The sequence below is a fragment of the Gobius niger genome, assembly GCF_951799975.1.
Source record: "Gobius niger genome assembly, chromosome: 22".
NCBI lineage: Eukaryota > Metazoa > Chordata > Actinopteri > Gobiiformes > Gobiidae > Gobius > Gobius niger.
In genome coordinates this window covers 8,690,501-8,708,750 of record NC_136873.1, presented here as the reverse complement: position 1 = coordinate 8,708,750, position 18,250 = coordinate 8,690,501, and the positions used below count along the sequence as shown (strand labels likewise).

The window sequence follows — 18,250 nt, the reverse complement described above, 5'->3', positions numbered from 1 at the left end:
TTTTTGTTGATATTTTGTCACATTTTTGTCACATTTTTGTTGACTTTTCATCACATTTTTGTTGAATTTTTGTCACTTTTTTGTTGAGCTTTTGTCACATTTTGTTGCGTTTACATCCTTGTTTTCTTCTCATTTTTGTAGCTATTTTGCTGCTTGTTTCCCCCAGAAGCTTTTTGATTGGGGTAAAGCCAAACTGTAGAAAACGTGCTCCGTTCAGGTGGGAGTTAAGAGGTTAAAACACACATATCAGTGAAGTTTCCAGCGCTCGACCCACTATCGCTCCTCATCCCGGCCCTGACAGCCTCTGTGGGCACTTCAGCGTCTGACCTAATTTAGTTTTAATTAGCGAGAGCCCGCCCCCCTCTGCCGTGTAATTATCACTGTGGGTTATTCTGGGCGCGGGCTGGTATTTTTACACGGGCGCGGGCGCTCTTCTGCGTGGCGGGATTAGGATCAAACGAGCGGGAGATATTTATACGTTTTGTCCTACTTTGTCCTTTTGCCGGAGCTCGTGGTGGTCAGGGTTAATCGTCTCGCTCTGGCTCGTGGCTCCAAAGATCCAACAATACAACAAACAGCAGTGTGTTTAACCCCTTAACTCCCGCCTGAACTGAGCAGATTTTCTCCAGTTTGGCTTTACCCCAATCCAAAAGCTTCTGGGAAAAAAGGTGTGAAAATAGAGACAGAACTGAGACGAAAACAATGATGGAAATGTGACAAAAAAGTGAGAAAAAATGGATGAAAAAGTGGCAAAAATGTCACAAGAATTTGACAAAAAATGACAAAAAATGACAAAAAATGTGATCAAATTTGACAAAAAAATTATTTAAAAAATGAGAATAATGTGATAAAAAAATATCAAAAATGTAATAAAAAATTGACCAAAAAATGACAAAAATTTGACAAAAACTGTGATGAAATTTGAAAAAAATAGTAAAAAATGACAAAAATGTGACAAAAAAATGACAAAAATTTCAAAAACATCTGATAAAATTTGCCAAAATAATGATTAAAAAATGATTTAAAAAATGACAAAAATTTGACAAAAAATGTCAAAAATTTCACTAAAATCTGATAAAATTTGACAAAAAATGATTTTTAAAAATGACAAAAATGTGACCAATAAATGACAGAAATGTGACAAAAATGTGATAAAAATGCTACAAAAAAATAACCAAAAAATGATGAAAAATGTTATAAAAAAATGACAAAAATTTGACAAAAACTGTGATGAAATTTGACAAAAAATAGTAAAAAAAAAATGACAAAAAAAATGACAAAAATTTCACAAAAAATTGATAAAATTTGACAAAAAAAGTTTAAAAAATGATTTAAAAATGACAAAAATGTGACCAATAAATGACAGAAATGTGACAAAAATGTGATAAAAATGCTAAAGAAATTTGACCAAAAAATGATGAAAAAAAAAGAAAAAAAAAGAAAAGACAAAAATGTGAGAAAAAATGAAAAAAAAAAATGACGAAAAAAAGTTACAAAAATGATCACTGATAACGTGAGGAAAAAGATCCTCTCGGTTCAGGCGGGGGTTAAGAGGTTAAACAGATGTTTATTAATCTCGATGAATCTCATGTTTTGATCAAACACACTCCTGTATCTGAGACACACACATGACCTGAAAGACCAGCAGATTCACACAGCTGAGTCCATGACAGTGTGAGGGAAGAGGCGGGGCCTGTTGACCATGTGGCATCATGTGGTGATAACACGGTCATAACAGTAAAGAGTGAATGTCCGTCCACACCCATGAGCCTGGTGTGGAGCAGGTGACGCTGCTCTGGTCCAGCACAGAAGCTCAGATGTTTGAAGAGCGTGGAAGAGTTCTCCTCCACATTCACAGGACGCTTCTTTTTTTTTTTGTGATCAATTTTTTTTATTGAAGTGTAACATTACATTGGCATTTTGCACCTTTTTGCATGTGTTACACTTTCATTTTATAGCCCTTTCTTTTTTACCCACATCCCATTTCCCTTATGATGGGCAGAGAGGCTTCCCCAAAAATGAGAAAAGAAAAATAGACAAATAAATAAATAAATAAAACTGAAAATAAAACAACAAAAAAATAAAACAAAAAAAATAAATAAAAATAAATAAAAATAAAACCCTGTCCAGGTTGACATATATAAGTGAAGCAAAATGTACAGTTGAGCAATACAAGGTGCTAATTTCCTCCGTCAAAGACATCCACAGAAATAGCAGTATACATATGGCTATGTACAATACATTGAACAATTCATATAGTACATATCATTATGTAATAAACTTTCTTTCAACAAATAGTACATCAACACATGTTCATTGTAGCAGTGTAGTTTATAACGTGAAATCTAATCCAGTTTGGATGTATTTAATAAATTGGACCAGCATGAGATATTTTCAGTTTTTGCTCCATGCATTCGAGCGGCAGAGAGCTCCAACTGAATGATATCTCTGTAGGACAGGAGCCATTCCCTCACAGTCAGAGGCTGCACTGTCTTCCATCGGCAAACCACCATCTTTTGAGCAGCGGTAAGGCCGGCTAATAAGATTCTACGATTATTAATAGTCAGATTTAGGTTGGAAGTATCACCTAACAAAAGAAGCCTCGGAGTGCAGGGTATGGCTCTGTCCATGATGTTTGAGAGCATCTTTGCAACGTTTTCCCAAAAATGTAAAACCCCAGGGCATTGCCACACCATATGAAGAAAAGTGCCAATGGTATTGTCTGGACAGAAATCACAATATTGATTATCTTTTAATTTCATTAGATGCAGTCTCCTAGGATAGAAATAGGCTCGGTGAATAATTTTATAATGGATCATTTGGTGGTTGGGATTTCTTGAAGAGAGAGAGATGTTTGACCAGATGTGATTCCAATCCCACTCCACGTGGTCCCTCAATTCCGTTTTCCAAAGTTGTTCAATGGGCAATACTTTTTGTGAAGAACAAACTAATAATGTGTACATGTCCGAGACAATGCCAGTGGCTTTTGCTTTGCTCAGAATGGTGTGGAGAGGATGATTTTTTAGCGTGCATCCCCAAGGGACCCCATAAGAACGCATAGCAGTTCGCAACTGTAAATAAAAAAAGAAAGAGGAGCCTGGTAAATTGAAACATTTTTGTATGTCATAAAACTCCCTTAAACCATGCTGTCCTATAATATCTCTTAGATTGTGAACTCCTTTGCGTTCCCATGTGGGAAAAGAGATAGGTTTCTTATCAATAAGGAGAGAATAGTTATGAAATATTGGTGTTTGAAGAAAAAAATCTTTGTCTTTGCCCAGATGTTTGTTGACTTGATTCCAAACAGATACAAGATGTGCAATAATGGGCCCATATTGGCTTTTAACTATTTTTAAAGGTAATTTAGAATACAAGAGATTGGGCATACCATATGGCTTTATTAATTCTTCTTCAATAGGCATCCACGCTGCTGACTTGTTGGTTTTGGACCATGAAAAGAGTGATCTTAATACAAAGCACCAAGAGTACCACTCAAAATTTGGAAGACCTACACCACCTGATGATTTCAATCTGTATAAGGTTGAAATTTTAATCCTTGGTTTTTTCTGGTTCCATAAATATTTGTTTATAAGCGAGTGTAGTTTTTTATAGTAGCCTTGAGGTGGTGCTAAGGGTATCATGGAACTGATAAAATTAACACGAGGCAATAAATTCATTTTAATAATCGATAGACGAGCCTGGAATGACATTGGGAGAGGACTCCACCTTTTAAGATCACTCTCTATGGCCAGCAGCATCTTTTTGTAGTTGTTATCAATCAGCCTATTGAGGGAAGGATTAATAAGAACTCCCAAATATTTCATGTTTGAGACCGTTGGGATGTTACATAAGGATCCAGTCAAACTTGCTAGACCCAGGGGCATAAAAGCAGATTTACCCCAGTTAACTTTGTATCCAGAGATGTTCCCGAAAGACTACAGGACGCTTCTTATGGATCTGAAACACAAACAGAAGCAACTTGAAAGCAATGAAATCGTTGAAATGTTTTAGTTAATGACGTATAGAGGTAAAGTTCCATCGCACTTTGACTCATTTTCCATTAACAAAACACGGTCAACAACTGTTCCTCTGTCTATGTCACTTCCTGTCAGTGTCCAATAAGGAAGTGAAACGTCACAAAGTGAAAAAGTGACAAAAATTCAACAAAAAAGTGACAAAAACTCAACAAAAATGTGACAAAAACTCAACAAAAAAGTGACAAAAATTCAACAAAAAAATGACAAAAATTCAACAAAAAAGTGACAAAAATTAATATATATATATATATTGTCCATTTTTCGTCACATTTTTGTCATTTTTTTTGTCATTTTTTTTGTCATTTTTTTGTCATTTTTTTGTCATTTTTTTGTTCATTTTTCGTCACATTTTTGTTATTTTTTTGTCAAATTTTTGTCATTTTTTTGTCAATTTTTCGTCACATTTTTGTCATTTTTTGTCATTTTTTTTGTCCATTTTTTGTCACATTTTCGTCATTTTTGTCGTCAAATTTTTGTCATTTTTTTGTCAATTTTTCGTCACATTTTTGTCGTTTTTTTGTCATTTTTTTGTCATTTTTTTGTCAATTTTTTGTCATTTTTTTTGTCATTTTTTTGTTCATTTTTCGTCACATTTTTGTTATTTTTTTGTCAAATTTTTGTCATTTTTTCGTCATTTTTGTCGTCAAATTTTTGTCATTTTTTTGTCAAATTTTTGCAGCAGAAGTCTGAAGTTCTGTTTAAAGCAGAAGCTCCGTGACTTCCTTCTTCACTTCTCAGTCTGTACCTGAAGAGCAATGAGGCCTCAGCCTTTTTACTGGAAACAAAGAGCTCACTGTATTTAGCCTCATGTTACTGTCACCCATGTCTGACCTACAGTCTCACTCTGAAGAAAGTCAAGTCACATTCACACTGAGAAGGCTGGAAGGCGCCCCCTGGTGTCCAGTGCCCAGAGCAAAACTGGCCCCCGATCGGAAGAGGTTAAGCTGACCGAGCATTCTCCTGAAACTTCCTACAGTGCTCACAAACTTATTCTTTTTCGAGGAAATCAGTCACTGTTCTCCACAAAATGGCGGATCTGGATCTGGAGTCTCCGTTCCCGAAGCCTCTCCGCACATACATTAATAAGAAACGCTCCACTCCGGGCACGCGCCGCCGTTCCGTGAGTGGCAGCCGCGACATCAAACGTCCATCCATGTCATTTTTTGTTGAGTTTTTGTTGAATTTTTGTCATTTTTTGTTGAGTTTTTGTTGAATTTTTGTTGAATATTTGTCGAATTTTTGTCATTTTTTTTGTTGAGTTTTTGTTGAGTTTGTGTTGAATTTTTGTTGAATTTTTGTCATTTTTTGTCATTTTTTTGTTGAATTTTTGTTGAATTTTTGTTGAATTTTTGTTGAATTTTTGTCACATTTTCGTTGAATTTTTATTGATTTTTTTGTTGAATTTTTGTTGAATTTTTGTCATTTTTTTGTAGAATTTTTGTTGAGTTTTTGTCTTTTTTTTCCGTTTTTATCTGAATTTTTGTTGAATTTTTGTTGAATTTTTTTTGAGTTTTTGTCTTTTTTTTGCGTTTTTATCTGAATTTTTGTTGAATTTTTGTTGAATTTATGTCTAATTTTTGTCAATTTTTTTTGTCGAATATTTGTCATTTTTTTGTTGAGTTTTTGTAGAATTTTTGTCATTTTTTTAATTAGATACAGGATACAGGATTTTAACCACATATTATGTTTTTACTACTATATTTGAGTGTCAGAATATGATATAACTCCTATATCCAGCAGAAGTCTGAAGTTCTGTCTAAAGCAGAAGCTCCATGACTTCCTTCTTCACTTCTCAGTCTGTGTTTTCCACAAAATGGCGGATCTGGATTTGGAGTCCTCAGCGCCTGATGCTCCGCCGCTGTTCCCGAAGCCTCTCCGCACATACATTAATAAGAAACGCTCCACTCCGGGCACGCGCCGCCGTTCCGTGAGTGGCAGCCGCGACATCAGACGTCCATCCATGTCATTTTTTGTTGAATATTTGTCACATTTTTGTCACATTTTTGTCATTTTTATGTCGAATTTTTGTCATTTTTTTTGTTGAATTTTTGTTGAGTTTTTGTTGAATATTTGTTGAATTTTTGTCATTTTTTTGTTTAATTTTTGTTGATTTTTTGTTGAATTTTTGTCCATTTTTTGTTGAATTTTTGTTGAATATTTGTTGAATTTATGTTGAATTTTTGCTGCATTTTTGTCATTTTTTTGTTGAGTTTTTGTTGAATTTTTGTTGCATTTTTGTCATTTTTTGTCATTTTTTTGTTGATTTTTTGTCTAATTTTTGTCTAATTTTTGTCAATTTTTTTGTCAAATATTTGTCCATTTTTGTTGAATTTTTGTCACTTTTGTCCATTTTTTGTCGCATTTTTTGTTGAATTTTTGTTGAATTTTTGTCACTTTTGTCCATTTTTTTCGCATTTTTTGTTGAATTTTTGTCTAATTTTTGTCTAATTTTTGTCTAATTTTTGTCCATTTTTTTGTCAAATATTGTCATTTTTTTGTTGAGTTTTTGTTGAATTTTTGACATTTTTTTAATTAGATACAGGATACAGGATTTTAACCTTTTTTTCCATGACTTCCTTCTTCACTTCTCAGTCTGTGTTTTCCACAAAATGGCGGAGCTGGATTTGGAGTCCTCAGCGCCTCCCGAAGCTCCGCCGCCGTTCCCGAAGCCTCTCCGCACATACATTAATAAGAAACGCTCCACTCCGGGCACGCGCCGCCGTTCCGTGAGTGGCAGCCGCGACATCAAACGTCCATCCATGTCATTTTTTGTCATTTTTTGTTGAGTTTTTGTTGAATTTTTGTTGAATTTTTGTGGAATTTTTGTAATTTTTATGTCGAATTTTTGTCATTTTTTTTGTTGAGTTTTTGTTGAGTTTTTGTTGAATATTTGTTGATTTTTGTCATGTTTTGTCATTTTTTTGTTTAATTTTTGTTGATTTTTTGTTGAATTTTTGTCCATTTTTTGTTGAATTTTTGTTGAATATTTGTTGAATTTATGTTGAATTTTTGCTGCATTTTTGTCATTTTTTTGTTGAGTTTTTGTTGAATTTTTGTTGCATTTTTGTCATTTTTTGTCATTTTTTTGTTGATTTTTTGTCTAATTTTTGTCTAATTTTTGTCAATTTTTTTGTCAAATATTTGTCCATTTTTGTTGAATTTTTGTCACTTTTGTCCATTTTTTGTCGCATTTTTTGTTGAATTTTTGTTGAATTTTTGTCACTTTTGTCCATTTTTTTTCGCATTTTTTGTTGAATTTTTGTCTAATTTTTGTCTAATTTTTGTCTAATTTTTGTCCATTTTTTTGTCAAATATTGTCATTTTTTTGTTGAGTTTTTGTTGAATTTTTGACATTTTTTTAATTAGATACAGGATACAGGATTTTAACCTTTTTTTCCATGACTTCCTTCTTCACTTCTCAGTCTGTGTTTTCCACAAAATGGCGGATCTGGATTTGGAGTCCTCAGCGCCTGATGCTCCGCCGCTGTTCCCGAAGCCTCTCCGCACATACATTAATAAGAAACGCTCCACTCCGGGCACGCGCCGCCGTTCCGTGAGTGGCAGCCGCGACATCAAACGTCCATCCATGTCATTTTTTGTTGAGTTTTTGTTGAATTTTTGTCATTTTTTGTTGAGTTTTTGTTGAATTTTTGTTGAATATTTGTCGAATTTTTGTCATTTTTTTTGTTGAGTTTTTGTTGAGTTTGTGTTGAATTTTTGTTGAATTTTTGTCATTTTTTGTCATTTTTTTGTTGAATTTTTGTTGAATTTTTGTTGAATTTTTGTTGAATTTTTGTCACATTTTCGTTGAATTTTTATTGATTTTTTTGTTGAATTTTTGTTGAGTTTTTGTCTTTTTTTTGTAGAATTTTTGTTGAGTTTTTGTCTTTTTTTTCCGTTTTTATCTGAATTTTTGTTGAATTTTTGTTGAATTTTTTTTGAGTTTTTGTCTTTTTTTTGCGTTTTTATCTGAATTTTTGTTGAATTTTTGTTGAATTTATGTCTAATTTTTGTCAATTTTTTTTGTCGAATATTTGTCATTTTTTTGTTGAGTTTTTGTAGAATTTTTGTCATTTTTTTAATTAGATACAGGATACAGGATTTTAACCACATATTATGTTTTTACTACTATATTTGAGTGTCAGAATATGATATAACTCCTATATCCAGCAGAAGTCTGAAGTTCTGTCTAAAGCAGAAGCTCCATGACTTCCTTCTTCACTTCTCAGTCTGTGTTTTCCACAAAATGGCGGATCTGGATTTGGAGTCCTCAGCGCCTCCCGAAGCTCCGCCGCCGTTCCCGAAGCCTCTCCGCACATACATTAATAAGAAACGCTCCACTCCGGGCACGCGCCGCCGTTCCGTGAGTGGCAGCCGCGACATCAGACGTCCATCCATGTCATTTTTTGTTGAGTTTTTGTTGAATATTTGTCACATTTTTGTCACATTTTTGTCATTTTTATGTCGAATTTTTGTCATTTTTTTTGTTGAATTTTTGTTGAGTTTTTGTTGAATTTTTGTCATTTTTTGTCATTTTTTTGTTTAATTTTTGTTGATTTTTTGTTGAATTTTTGTCCATTTTTTGTTGAATTTTTGTTGAATATTTGTTGAATTTATGTTGAATTTTTGCTGCATTTTTGTCATTTTTTTGTTGAGTTTTTGTTGAATTTTTGTTGCATTTTTGTCATTTTTTGTCATTTTTTTGTTGATTTTTTGTCTAATTTTTGTCTAATTTTTGTCAATTTTTTTGTCAAATATTTGTCCATTTTTGTTGAATTTTTGTCACTTTTGTCCATTTTTTGTCGCATTTTTGGTTGAATTTTTGTTGAATTTTTGTCACTTTTGTCCATTTTTTTTCGCATTTTTTGTTGAATTTTTGTCTAATTTTTGTCTAATTTTTGTCTAATTTTTGTCCATTTTTTTGTCAAATATTGTCATTTTTTGTTGAGTTTTTGTTGAATTTTTGTAATTTTTTTAATTAGATACAGGATACAGGATTTTAACCTTTTTTTTCCATGACTTCCTTCTTCACTTCTCAGTCTGTGTCTTCCACAAAATGGCGGATCTGGATTTGGAGTCCTCAGCGCCTGATGCTCCGCCGCTGTTCCCGAAGCCTCTCCGCACATACATTAATAAGAAACGCTCCACTCCGGGCACGCGCCGCCGTTCCGTGAGTGGCAGCCGCGACATCAAACGTCCATCCATGTCATTTTTTGTTGAGTTTTTGTTGAATATTTGTCACATTTTTGTCACATTTTGTCATTTTTATGTCGAATTTTTGTCATTTTTTTTGTTGAATTTTTGTTGAGTTTTTGTTGAATATTTGTTGAATTTTTGTCATTTTTTGTCATTTTTTTGTTTAATTTTTGTTGATTTTTTGTTGAATTTTTGTCCATTTTTTGTTGAATTTTTGTTGAATATTTGTTGAATTTATGTTGAATTTTTGCTGCATTTTTGTCATTTTTTTGTTGAGTTTTTGTTGAATTTTTGTTGCATTTTTGTCATTTTTTGTCATTTTTTTGTTGATTTTTTGTCTAATTTTTGTCTAATTTTTGTCAATTTTTTTGTCAAATATTTGTCCATTTTTGTTGAATTTTTGTCACTTTTGTCCATTTTTTGTCGCATTTTTGGTTGAATTTTTGTTGAATTTTTGTCACTTTTGTCCATTTTTTTCCGCATTTTTTGTTGAATTTTTGTTGAATTTTTGTCTAATTTTTGTCTAATTTTTGTCCATTTTTTTGTCAAATATTGTCATTTTTTTGTTGAGTTTTTGTTGAATTTTTGACATTTTTTTAATTAGATACAGGATACAGGATTTTAACCTTTTTTTCCATGACTTCCTTCTTCACTTCTCAGTCTGTGTTTTCCACAAAATGGCGGATCTGGATTTGGAGTCCTCAGCGCCTCCCGAAGCTCCGCCGCCGTTCCCGAAGCCTCTCCGCACATACATTAATAAGAAACGCTCCACTCTGGGCACGCGCCGCCGTTCCGTGAGTGGCAGCCGCGACATCAGACGTCCATCCCCAAAATAATGGAAGAAAATGTTAAGGGAAGCTCAGAGATGCAGAACAGGTTTGGAGAAGGCTGTCACAGGGAACATATGGTGAGTGAACGCAATCATCTCGGCACATTTTTAAGGCAGCGGGAGCGAGTGCGAGGAGGAGGCAGTCCCAGAGGAGGGGCTGCGTAAACTTTAAGATGATGCTTCTGATGGGTGGGTAAATAAGGGGAAGTTTGGAGACAGCTCGGCGGGAGGACGGGGACGTCGAGGAGCCAAGTTTGAGCTGGTGTTTGTTTAAGATACAGACTGGATTCTGCTGCTCGAGAAAATAAAAACTGCAACATGGAAATATTATTCAGCTTTTATGAAACAAAGGTAAATGAAAACTTGAAGATTCATTTTCAAGATCATGTTGAGATGAATAGTTGTTAAGCTCTTACCACCCGCCTGAACAGAATGCATTCTGTCCTCTTTGGCCATTATATAGGCCTGTGTAACACGTCATTTGAAAGCTAAGACCCACAAAACTGATCTTTTTCCTCGCGTTGTTGCTGTGTTGGGCCACCTTTTTTATGTCTTTTTTTTTCTTTTCTTTTTTGTTGAGTTTTTGTCATTTTTTGTTGAGTTTTTGTTGAGTTTTTGTCACATTTTCTGTTAAATTTTTGTTGAGTTTTTGTCATTTTTTGTGTGAATTTTTGTTACATTTTTGTCATTTTTTTTGTCATTTTTTTTGTCATTTTTTGTTGAGTTTTTGTCATTTTTTTGTTGAGTTTTTGTCATTTTTTTGTCATTTTTTGTCATTTTTTGTTGAGTTTTTGTCATTTTTTTTGTGAATTTTTGTTACATTTTTGTCATTTTTTTGTCATTTTTTTGTCATTTTTTTGTCATTTTTTTGTCATTTTTTTGTCATTTTTTGTTGAGTTTTTGTTATTTTTTTGTTGAGTTTTTGTCATTTTTTTGTTGAGTTTTTGTCACATTTTTTTAGAATTTTTTTCACTTTTCTGTTGAATTTTTGTCAATTTTTTGTCATTTTTTGTTGAATTTTTTTTCACTTTTTTGTCACATTTTTGTTTTGTTCAACCTTCGAGTCAAAACAAGACTCAAAAATACATACAACTGAAAGTATTTTATCCACACTCTTGCCTCTTACTGTTACTGACTAACTCTATGTTGATGTTTTTATTGATTATATTTGTTTTGTGAAGCACTTTGAATCACCTTGTGTATGAATTGTGCTCTACAAACAAACTGGCCTTTCCTCCAAAACCCCCCCAGGCCCAGATCATTCCAGGACTAACCCTAAGCGGTGGATCCTTGTCCTGAATCAGAGTGAGCGGCAGCTGCCGGAGCCGAGGCCTAATTGATCCATCAGCTTGTTCGCGTTAGCTCCGTGTTTACCAAGACCGTGAGTGCGAGAGCCTCTTCCTCCTCTCATCATCTTCATTAAGACTCCACGAGCAGACGTCTCCGCTCGCATTCGGCCCAGACACTTAGGGACAATTACGCGGAGACGCTTCGGCGAGCGGGAGGAGGGCGAGGACAGATGGGGCGGACGACGGAAAGTCATTCATTAATTCAGTCCGAACCCTCTTTGCACCGGCTTCCTGTTCGCTTTAGAGGAGCCTCATCAGAAAGACTGGATTAACCTCACAATCCTCGTTCCAGTTACTCCTCAGTTATAAAGGAGTAAAATATAAAGAACATTAGAGGAGTCAACTTGAAGCTGTCGATGTAGATCATTGACATAAGAGAGGAAGAAAGAAGGAAAGAAGTGTAGCTTTTTGAGCCTCTTCACGGGTGAAAAAAGCCATGCTGTTTTCAAGGTAAACTACGACGCTCAAGTTGGGAAATGTTGATCTTTTTGGATAAATTCGCGAGCGTCGACCAAACAGGAGCTTTCCCCCCAATTTTTTTGACAATTGACGTTTTTTGACAATTTAAATTTTTTTGACAATTTAATTTTTTTTGACAATTGACAATTTTTGACAATTGACAATTTTTGACAATTTACATTTTTTTGACAATTGACAATTTTTGACAATTTACATTTTTTTGACAATTGACTTTTTTGACTATTGACAATTTTTGACAATTGACATTTTTTTGATAATTGACAATTTTTCACAATTGACTTTTTTTGACAATTGACAATTTTGGCGAATTGAATTTTTTTGACAATTTTCTACAATTGACTTTTTTTTGACAATTGACAATTTTTGACAATAGAATTTTTTTTTTTGACAATTGACAATTTTTGACAATTGACTGACAATTGACAATTTTTGACAATTGACATTTTTTTTGACAATTGACAATTTTTTTGACAATTGACAATTTTTGACAATTGAGTTTTTGACAATTGACTTTTTTTGACAATTGTCACTTTTTGACAATTGACATTTTTTTTGACAATTGACTTTTTTTGACAATTGACATTTTATGACAATTGACACTTTTTGACAATTGACAATTTTTGACAATTGACTTTTTTTTTTGACAATTTACAATTTTTGACAATTGACTTTTTTTTTTGACAATTTACAATTTTTGACAATTGACTTTTTTTTGACAATTGACTTTTTTTTTGACAATTGGCAATTTTTGACAATTGACAATTTTTGACAATTGACTTTTTTTGACAATTGTCACTTTTTGACAATTGACATTTTTTTTGACAATTGACTTTTTTTGACAATTGACATTTTTTGACAATTGACAATTTTTGACAATTGACCATTTTTTTGACAATTGACAATTTTTGACAATTGACCATTTTTTTGACAATTGACAATTTTTGACAATTGACATTTTTTGACAATTGACCATTTTTGATAATTGACTTTTTTTTTGACAATTGACACTTTTTGACAATTGACATTTTTTTTGACAATTGACAATTGTTCGCTTTAGAGGAGCCTCATCAGAAAGACTGGATGAACCTCGCAATCCTCGTTCCAATTACTCCTCAGTTACGGCGAGAAGGAAAAATATAAAGAACATTAGAGGAGTCAACTTGAAGCTGTCGATGTAGATCACTGACATAAGGGAGGAAGAAAGAAGAAAGTGGGCGGCTTTTTGAGCCTCTTCACGGGTTAAAAAAGCCATGCTGTTTTCAAGGTAAACTACGACGCTCGAGTCTGAAATGTTGATCTTTTTGGATAAATTCGCGAGCGTCGACCAATCAGGAGCTTTCCCCCCACAGTGACGTTGTAATACAGATAACACAGCGTTCCAAATTATTATGCAAATGACACTTTTCTAAGATTTTCTAAATCAGGGGTGCCCAAAGTGGGGCCCAATTAGGTTGGCCCGCCAGAGGGTGACCTACTTTTGCGCCGCATCTGGTTAATAACTCTCTCTCCCGTTCGTTCTCAATGGTAAATAAGGATGCAGTTCACTTTTTTGGCCACCAGCGTCAAATTGGGGGCGCTGTTTCACTCCTTTCGCAAAGTTAAGGAAACACTGTTGTGGTGTTTTGGTGTTTATCAATCACAGAGCGTCGTAGCATCAACTTTCCCATTTTTCCAACTTTTTTTTTTGCAAAAATCGTTCATCTATGACTTAGAAAAGAATTGATGCTGAACTGACACTTTCAAAATGATATATGGCATTTTCTTTGACTTAAAGAAATGAATGAGCTAAAGTCACTGTAGGTGTTGTTTCCATTTTGCTCTATATTGCTACAATAATTGATTTTGTTCTACTAAAACTAGGCTTTTGTAGCATGTAGCACCTCTTAACTCCCGCCTGAACCGAGCACATTTTTCTCCAGTTTGGCTTTACCCCAATCCAAAAGCTTCTGGAAAAAAGGTGAGAAAATAGCAACAAAACTGAGACGAAAACAATGATGAAGATGTGACAAGAAAGTGACGAAAAATTGATGAAAAAAAAATGACGAAAAAATGCCCAAAATGTGACAAAAAATGACAAAATAATGACATAAAAGTTACATAAAAGTTACATAAATGAGTTGAATACCCAACAAAAAAAAGCACCCCTGCTTTAACTGGTCGAGGATCATTTAAATGTGGCTGAAAAAACCTCCCAGTGAAAACAAAACTCATAATTTCAACACATTTCAAAGCTTGTAATTAACTGAAAATGGTCATTTGTTGAATGTGTAGCATTAGGAGGTCATATTTACTGAAATCAAAAGATATTTCAATCAAAAACATCAACAGGTCGAGTTATATTTTACCATAGGACCTTCTTTGAGCAGCTTCAAAATTCTTAAATCCATTAAACGTGTGAGTTTTTGTAGAGTTTCTGCTTGGATTTCTTTGCAGGATGTTAGAATAGACTCCCAGAGCTGCTGTTTGGATGAAAACTGCCTCCCACCCTCATAGAAGTTTTGCTTGAGGCTCCAAAGGTTCTCAATAGGGCTGAGGTCAGGGGAGGAGGGGGTCCACATCATGAGTTTCTCACCTTTTCAAACCCGTGTGTGTCTGAATCATCCACAAATCTCTTATCAGTACAGATGATTACGCTTCATCTTTCATGAAATATCGACTCAACTATTTCACACTTTTCATCAGCAGAGAGATCCTTTTTCTTTCCCATATTGCTTGAAAATGATGATCTGCTTAATAAAGTGGAACTGCCTTTTTCAGTAGTTTTCCCATGCATAATAATTTGGAACGCAGTGTAAGTAGAAAAGCTGAATCAGGTCATATTGTTCTCCACTAAATGATGTATAGTTACTGTTTATGTGCCTGTAGACCAGGGGTAGGCACTTTTGCTCAGTGTAGGGCCGTTTTTCTTCACCCTCCAATTGTGGCTAGAAGTAAAGCATCACTTTCTACAAATGCCAGTGCTGCACAACATGTATGACCTAAATGGGCGTTTAGAAATGTTAAAGGGATTGACAGTGTTTTTCACATTTTCACCTCTTAACTCCCGTCTGAACTGAGAGGATCTTTTTCCTCACGTCATCAGATTTTTTTTCCATCATTTTTTGTTGGGGATTCAACTCATTTTTGTAACTTTTTTGTCACATTTTTGTTATTTTCTCGTCAAATTTTTATCATATTTTTGTGACATTTTTGTCATTTTTTCGTAATTTTTTAGTCCATTTTTTGTCCATTTTTAGTCATTTTTTTGTAAATTTTTTGTCACATTTTTGTCATTTTTTCATCAATTTTTTGTCAATTTTTGTCATTTTTGGTCAAATTTTAGCAATTTTTTTTTCAAATTTTCGTCACGTTTTTGTCATTTTTTCGTTAATTTTTTGTTCATTTTTTGTGACATTTATTTATTTTATCAATTTTTTGTCATTTTTTTTGTCACGTTTTTGTAATTTTTTGTCATATTTTTTCATTTTTTCGTAATTTTTTTGTCATTTTTTAGTGACATTTTTGTCATTTTTTGTCAAATTTTTGTCATTTTTTTTGTCATTTTTTTGTCACATTTTTGTCATTTTTTCGTCAAATTTTTATCAATTTTTTCGTCACTTTTGCTCAGTGTAGGGCCGTTTTTCTTCACCGTCCAAAGACCAAGGTCCGGACCCTCCAATTGTGGCATTTTACAAATGCCAGTGCTGTACATCATGTATGACCTAAATGGGGGTTCAGAAATGTTAAAGGGATTGACAGTGTTTTTCACATTTCTAGAGCGTTTTAACCTGAACCGAGCACATGTTCTCCAATTCGACTTCGAAGCTTTTAGATTTGGGTGAAGCTGAAATGTACCTGCAGGTTAAAGGCAGCCCCGCGGCCCGAGGGAGGCTCAGATCCTCGTCCGGACTGGAGACTGCGTTTAGACCCTCGACTGGAGACGTCTGGAATAAAAAGTCGTCACTGTTTATCGCTTTAACACTATATACAGCATTTGTTCATGATTATCTTACCGATCCTGGAGCAGACCGGAGCCATGTGGATTTGCTTCTCAAAGCCCAGACTCTCCAGCAGAGCTTCGTACGACACCGCGGAGCCCGGACTCTGGGCCCTCCAAAACCTGCAACCCAGAAACCAGGGGCCGACTCAGCAACAGACTGAAAACTACAGGAGAATCTCTGAACTCCCACCGGAACCAAGCACACCCTCTCCAGTTTGACTTTAGCCAAATCTTAAAGCAGAAATAAGTAACATGTTTGCCTTAATGAATCCTTTCCGTGGGTTAGGGGTGGAGCTTTTGGCTTCTAAGGGCATGAGTTACTTAGTTCTGCTTTAACCTCTTAAGGATCTTGCTCCTCTCGTCATCAGCTTTTTTTTTCATCATTTTTTGTTGGGTATTCAACTCATTTTTGTCAAATTTTTGTCATGTTCTCGTCCATTTTTTTATCATATTTTTGTCAAATCTTTTGTCATTTTTTTGTCAAATTTTTATCATATTTTTGTCATTTTTTCGTCATTTTTTGTCAATTTTTTATCACATTTTTGTCATTTTTTCGTCATTTTTTTGTCACGTTTTTGTCACATTTTTATCACATTTTTTGTCATTTTTTCATCCATTTTTTCATCCATTTTTATCATATTTTTGTCATTTTTTCGTCATATTTTATCATATTTTTTCATCATTTGTGTCAAATTTTTATCACATTTTCGTCATTTTTTCGTCAAATTTTTATCAAATTTGTCTTTTTTTTGTCACATTTATGTCATTTTCTTGTCAATTTTTGATCATATTTTTGTTACATTTTAGTCATTTTTTGCCAAATTTTAGTGATTTTTTTGTCAATTTTTTATCACATTTTTGTCAATTTTTGTCACATTTTTTTGTCACATTTTTTATCATATTTTTGTCATTTTTTCATCCATTTTTATCTTATTTTTGTCACATTTTAGTAATTTTTTGTCATTTTTTGTCACATTTTTGTCATTTTTTTGTCAATTTTTTTATCATATTTTTGTTACATTTTAGTCATTTTTTGCCAAATTTTAGGATTTTTTTTGTCAAATTTTTATCACATTTTTGTAAATTTTTGTCATTTTTTGTCACACAACTTCAGGTCAGGTGAACTAGCATAACCATACCGTGCAACAACAGGCCAATTGACACAATCGTTTCTTTTCCATTAAGTTTGTTGCTCTTTTGCCGTGTTTTTGTCACATTTTGGAAGTGTTTTTGTCACATTTTGGAAGTGTTTTTGTCACATTTTGGAAGTGTTTTTGTCGTGCTTCTCATCTTTTTTTAACCACCTAAACCGAGCACAGCACCCAAATCTAAAAGCATCGAAACAAGAAGAAAACGCAACAAAAAAACCTCCACAGCAGCAGTTTTGTAGCTCTTTCAAACGAGGGGTTACACTGACTCAATCCAGAAGCTTTTAGATTTGGGTAAAGCCTAACTGGAGAGAGTGTGCTCGGTATAGGCGGGGGTTTTAAAGCCTTGGAAAAGTGTCCAGAGGAAAAGCTCTCGGAGGATTCTTTCTCATTTCGTCTCTCTTTAATTGTCCGGGTCCCTCGTGTCCCCCCTCACTCTCGCCCGACCTCCTTCTGTGACTTTGACGTCCGATTCTGACAGGGAAGATCACGCTCCATCACTGTCCGACTATATTTATAAACCTAAATAAAGGTTGAAGCGTCGTCCGTTCTCCAGAGGCTCACGATCTGTTTAAGTGACTTGTTTGTCAAGGATCTGAAACCCCAGATTCCAAATTCTCCGTGTCCGCCCCCGCCCTCCGCCTCCCATTCATTCGGAGGCCGGAGTGGAAAGGAGCTGAGCGAAGAGGTGGAAGGTGTGGAATCAGGGGTTAACCTCTTAACTCCCGCCTGAACCGAGAGGATCTTTTTCTTCACGTCATCAGATTTTTCTTTTCCATCATTTTTTTGTGGGGTGTTCAACTCATTTTTGTAACTTTGTCACTTTGTTGTCAATTTTTTTGTTACATTTTATCACATTTTTGTCACATTTTTGTCATTTTTTCGTAAATATTTTATCACATTTTTGTCATTTTTTTTGTAATTTTTTTGTTAAATTTGTATCACATTTTTGTTATTTTTTGTCACATTTTTGTCTTTTTTTAGTCAAATTTTTATCACCTTCTTTTTCACATTTTTGTCATTTTTTTGTCATTTTTTTGTTAAAGTTTTATCACATTATTGTCACATTCTTGTCATTTTTTGTCATTTATGTCATATTTTTGTTTAAAAAAAGTCATTTTTTGTCACATATTTGTCATTTTTTTGTCATTTTTTTGTCCATTTTTTATTACATTTTTGTCATTTTTTTGTCATTTTTTTGTTAAATTTGTATCACATTTTTGTTATTTTTT

At 33.9% G+C, this 18,250-nt stretch overlaps 1 protein-coding gene across 1 annotated transcript in view; it reads right to left on the bottom strand.

The window, feature by feature from the left end:
* The window catches only part of LOC306981579 (uncharacterized protein), a gene marked incomplete at its 5' end in the record, with an annotated part of 59,170 nt that overhangs the window by 21,222 nt on the left and 19,698 nt on the right, over positions 1-18,250 (bottom strand). Inside the window, one exon of the mRNA XM_079581187.1 lies at positions 15,884-15,990. Coding sequence (XP_079437313.1) covers positions 15,884-15,990 — 107 coding nt within the window. The remainder of the gene's footprint in view (positions 1-15,883; positions 15,991-18,250) is intronic.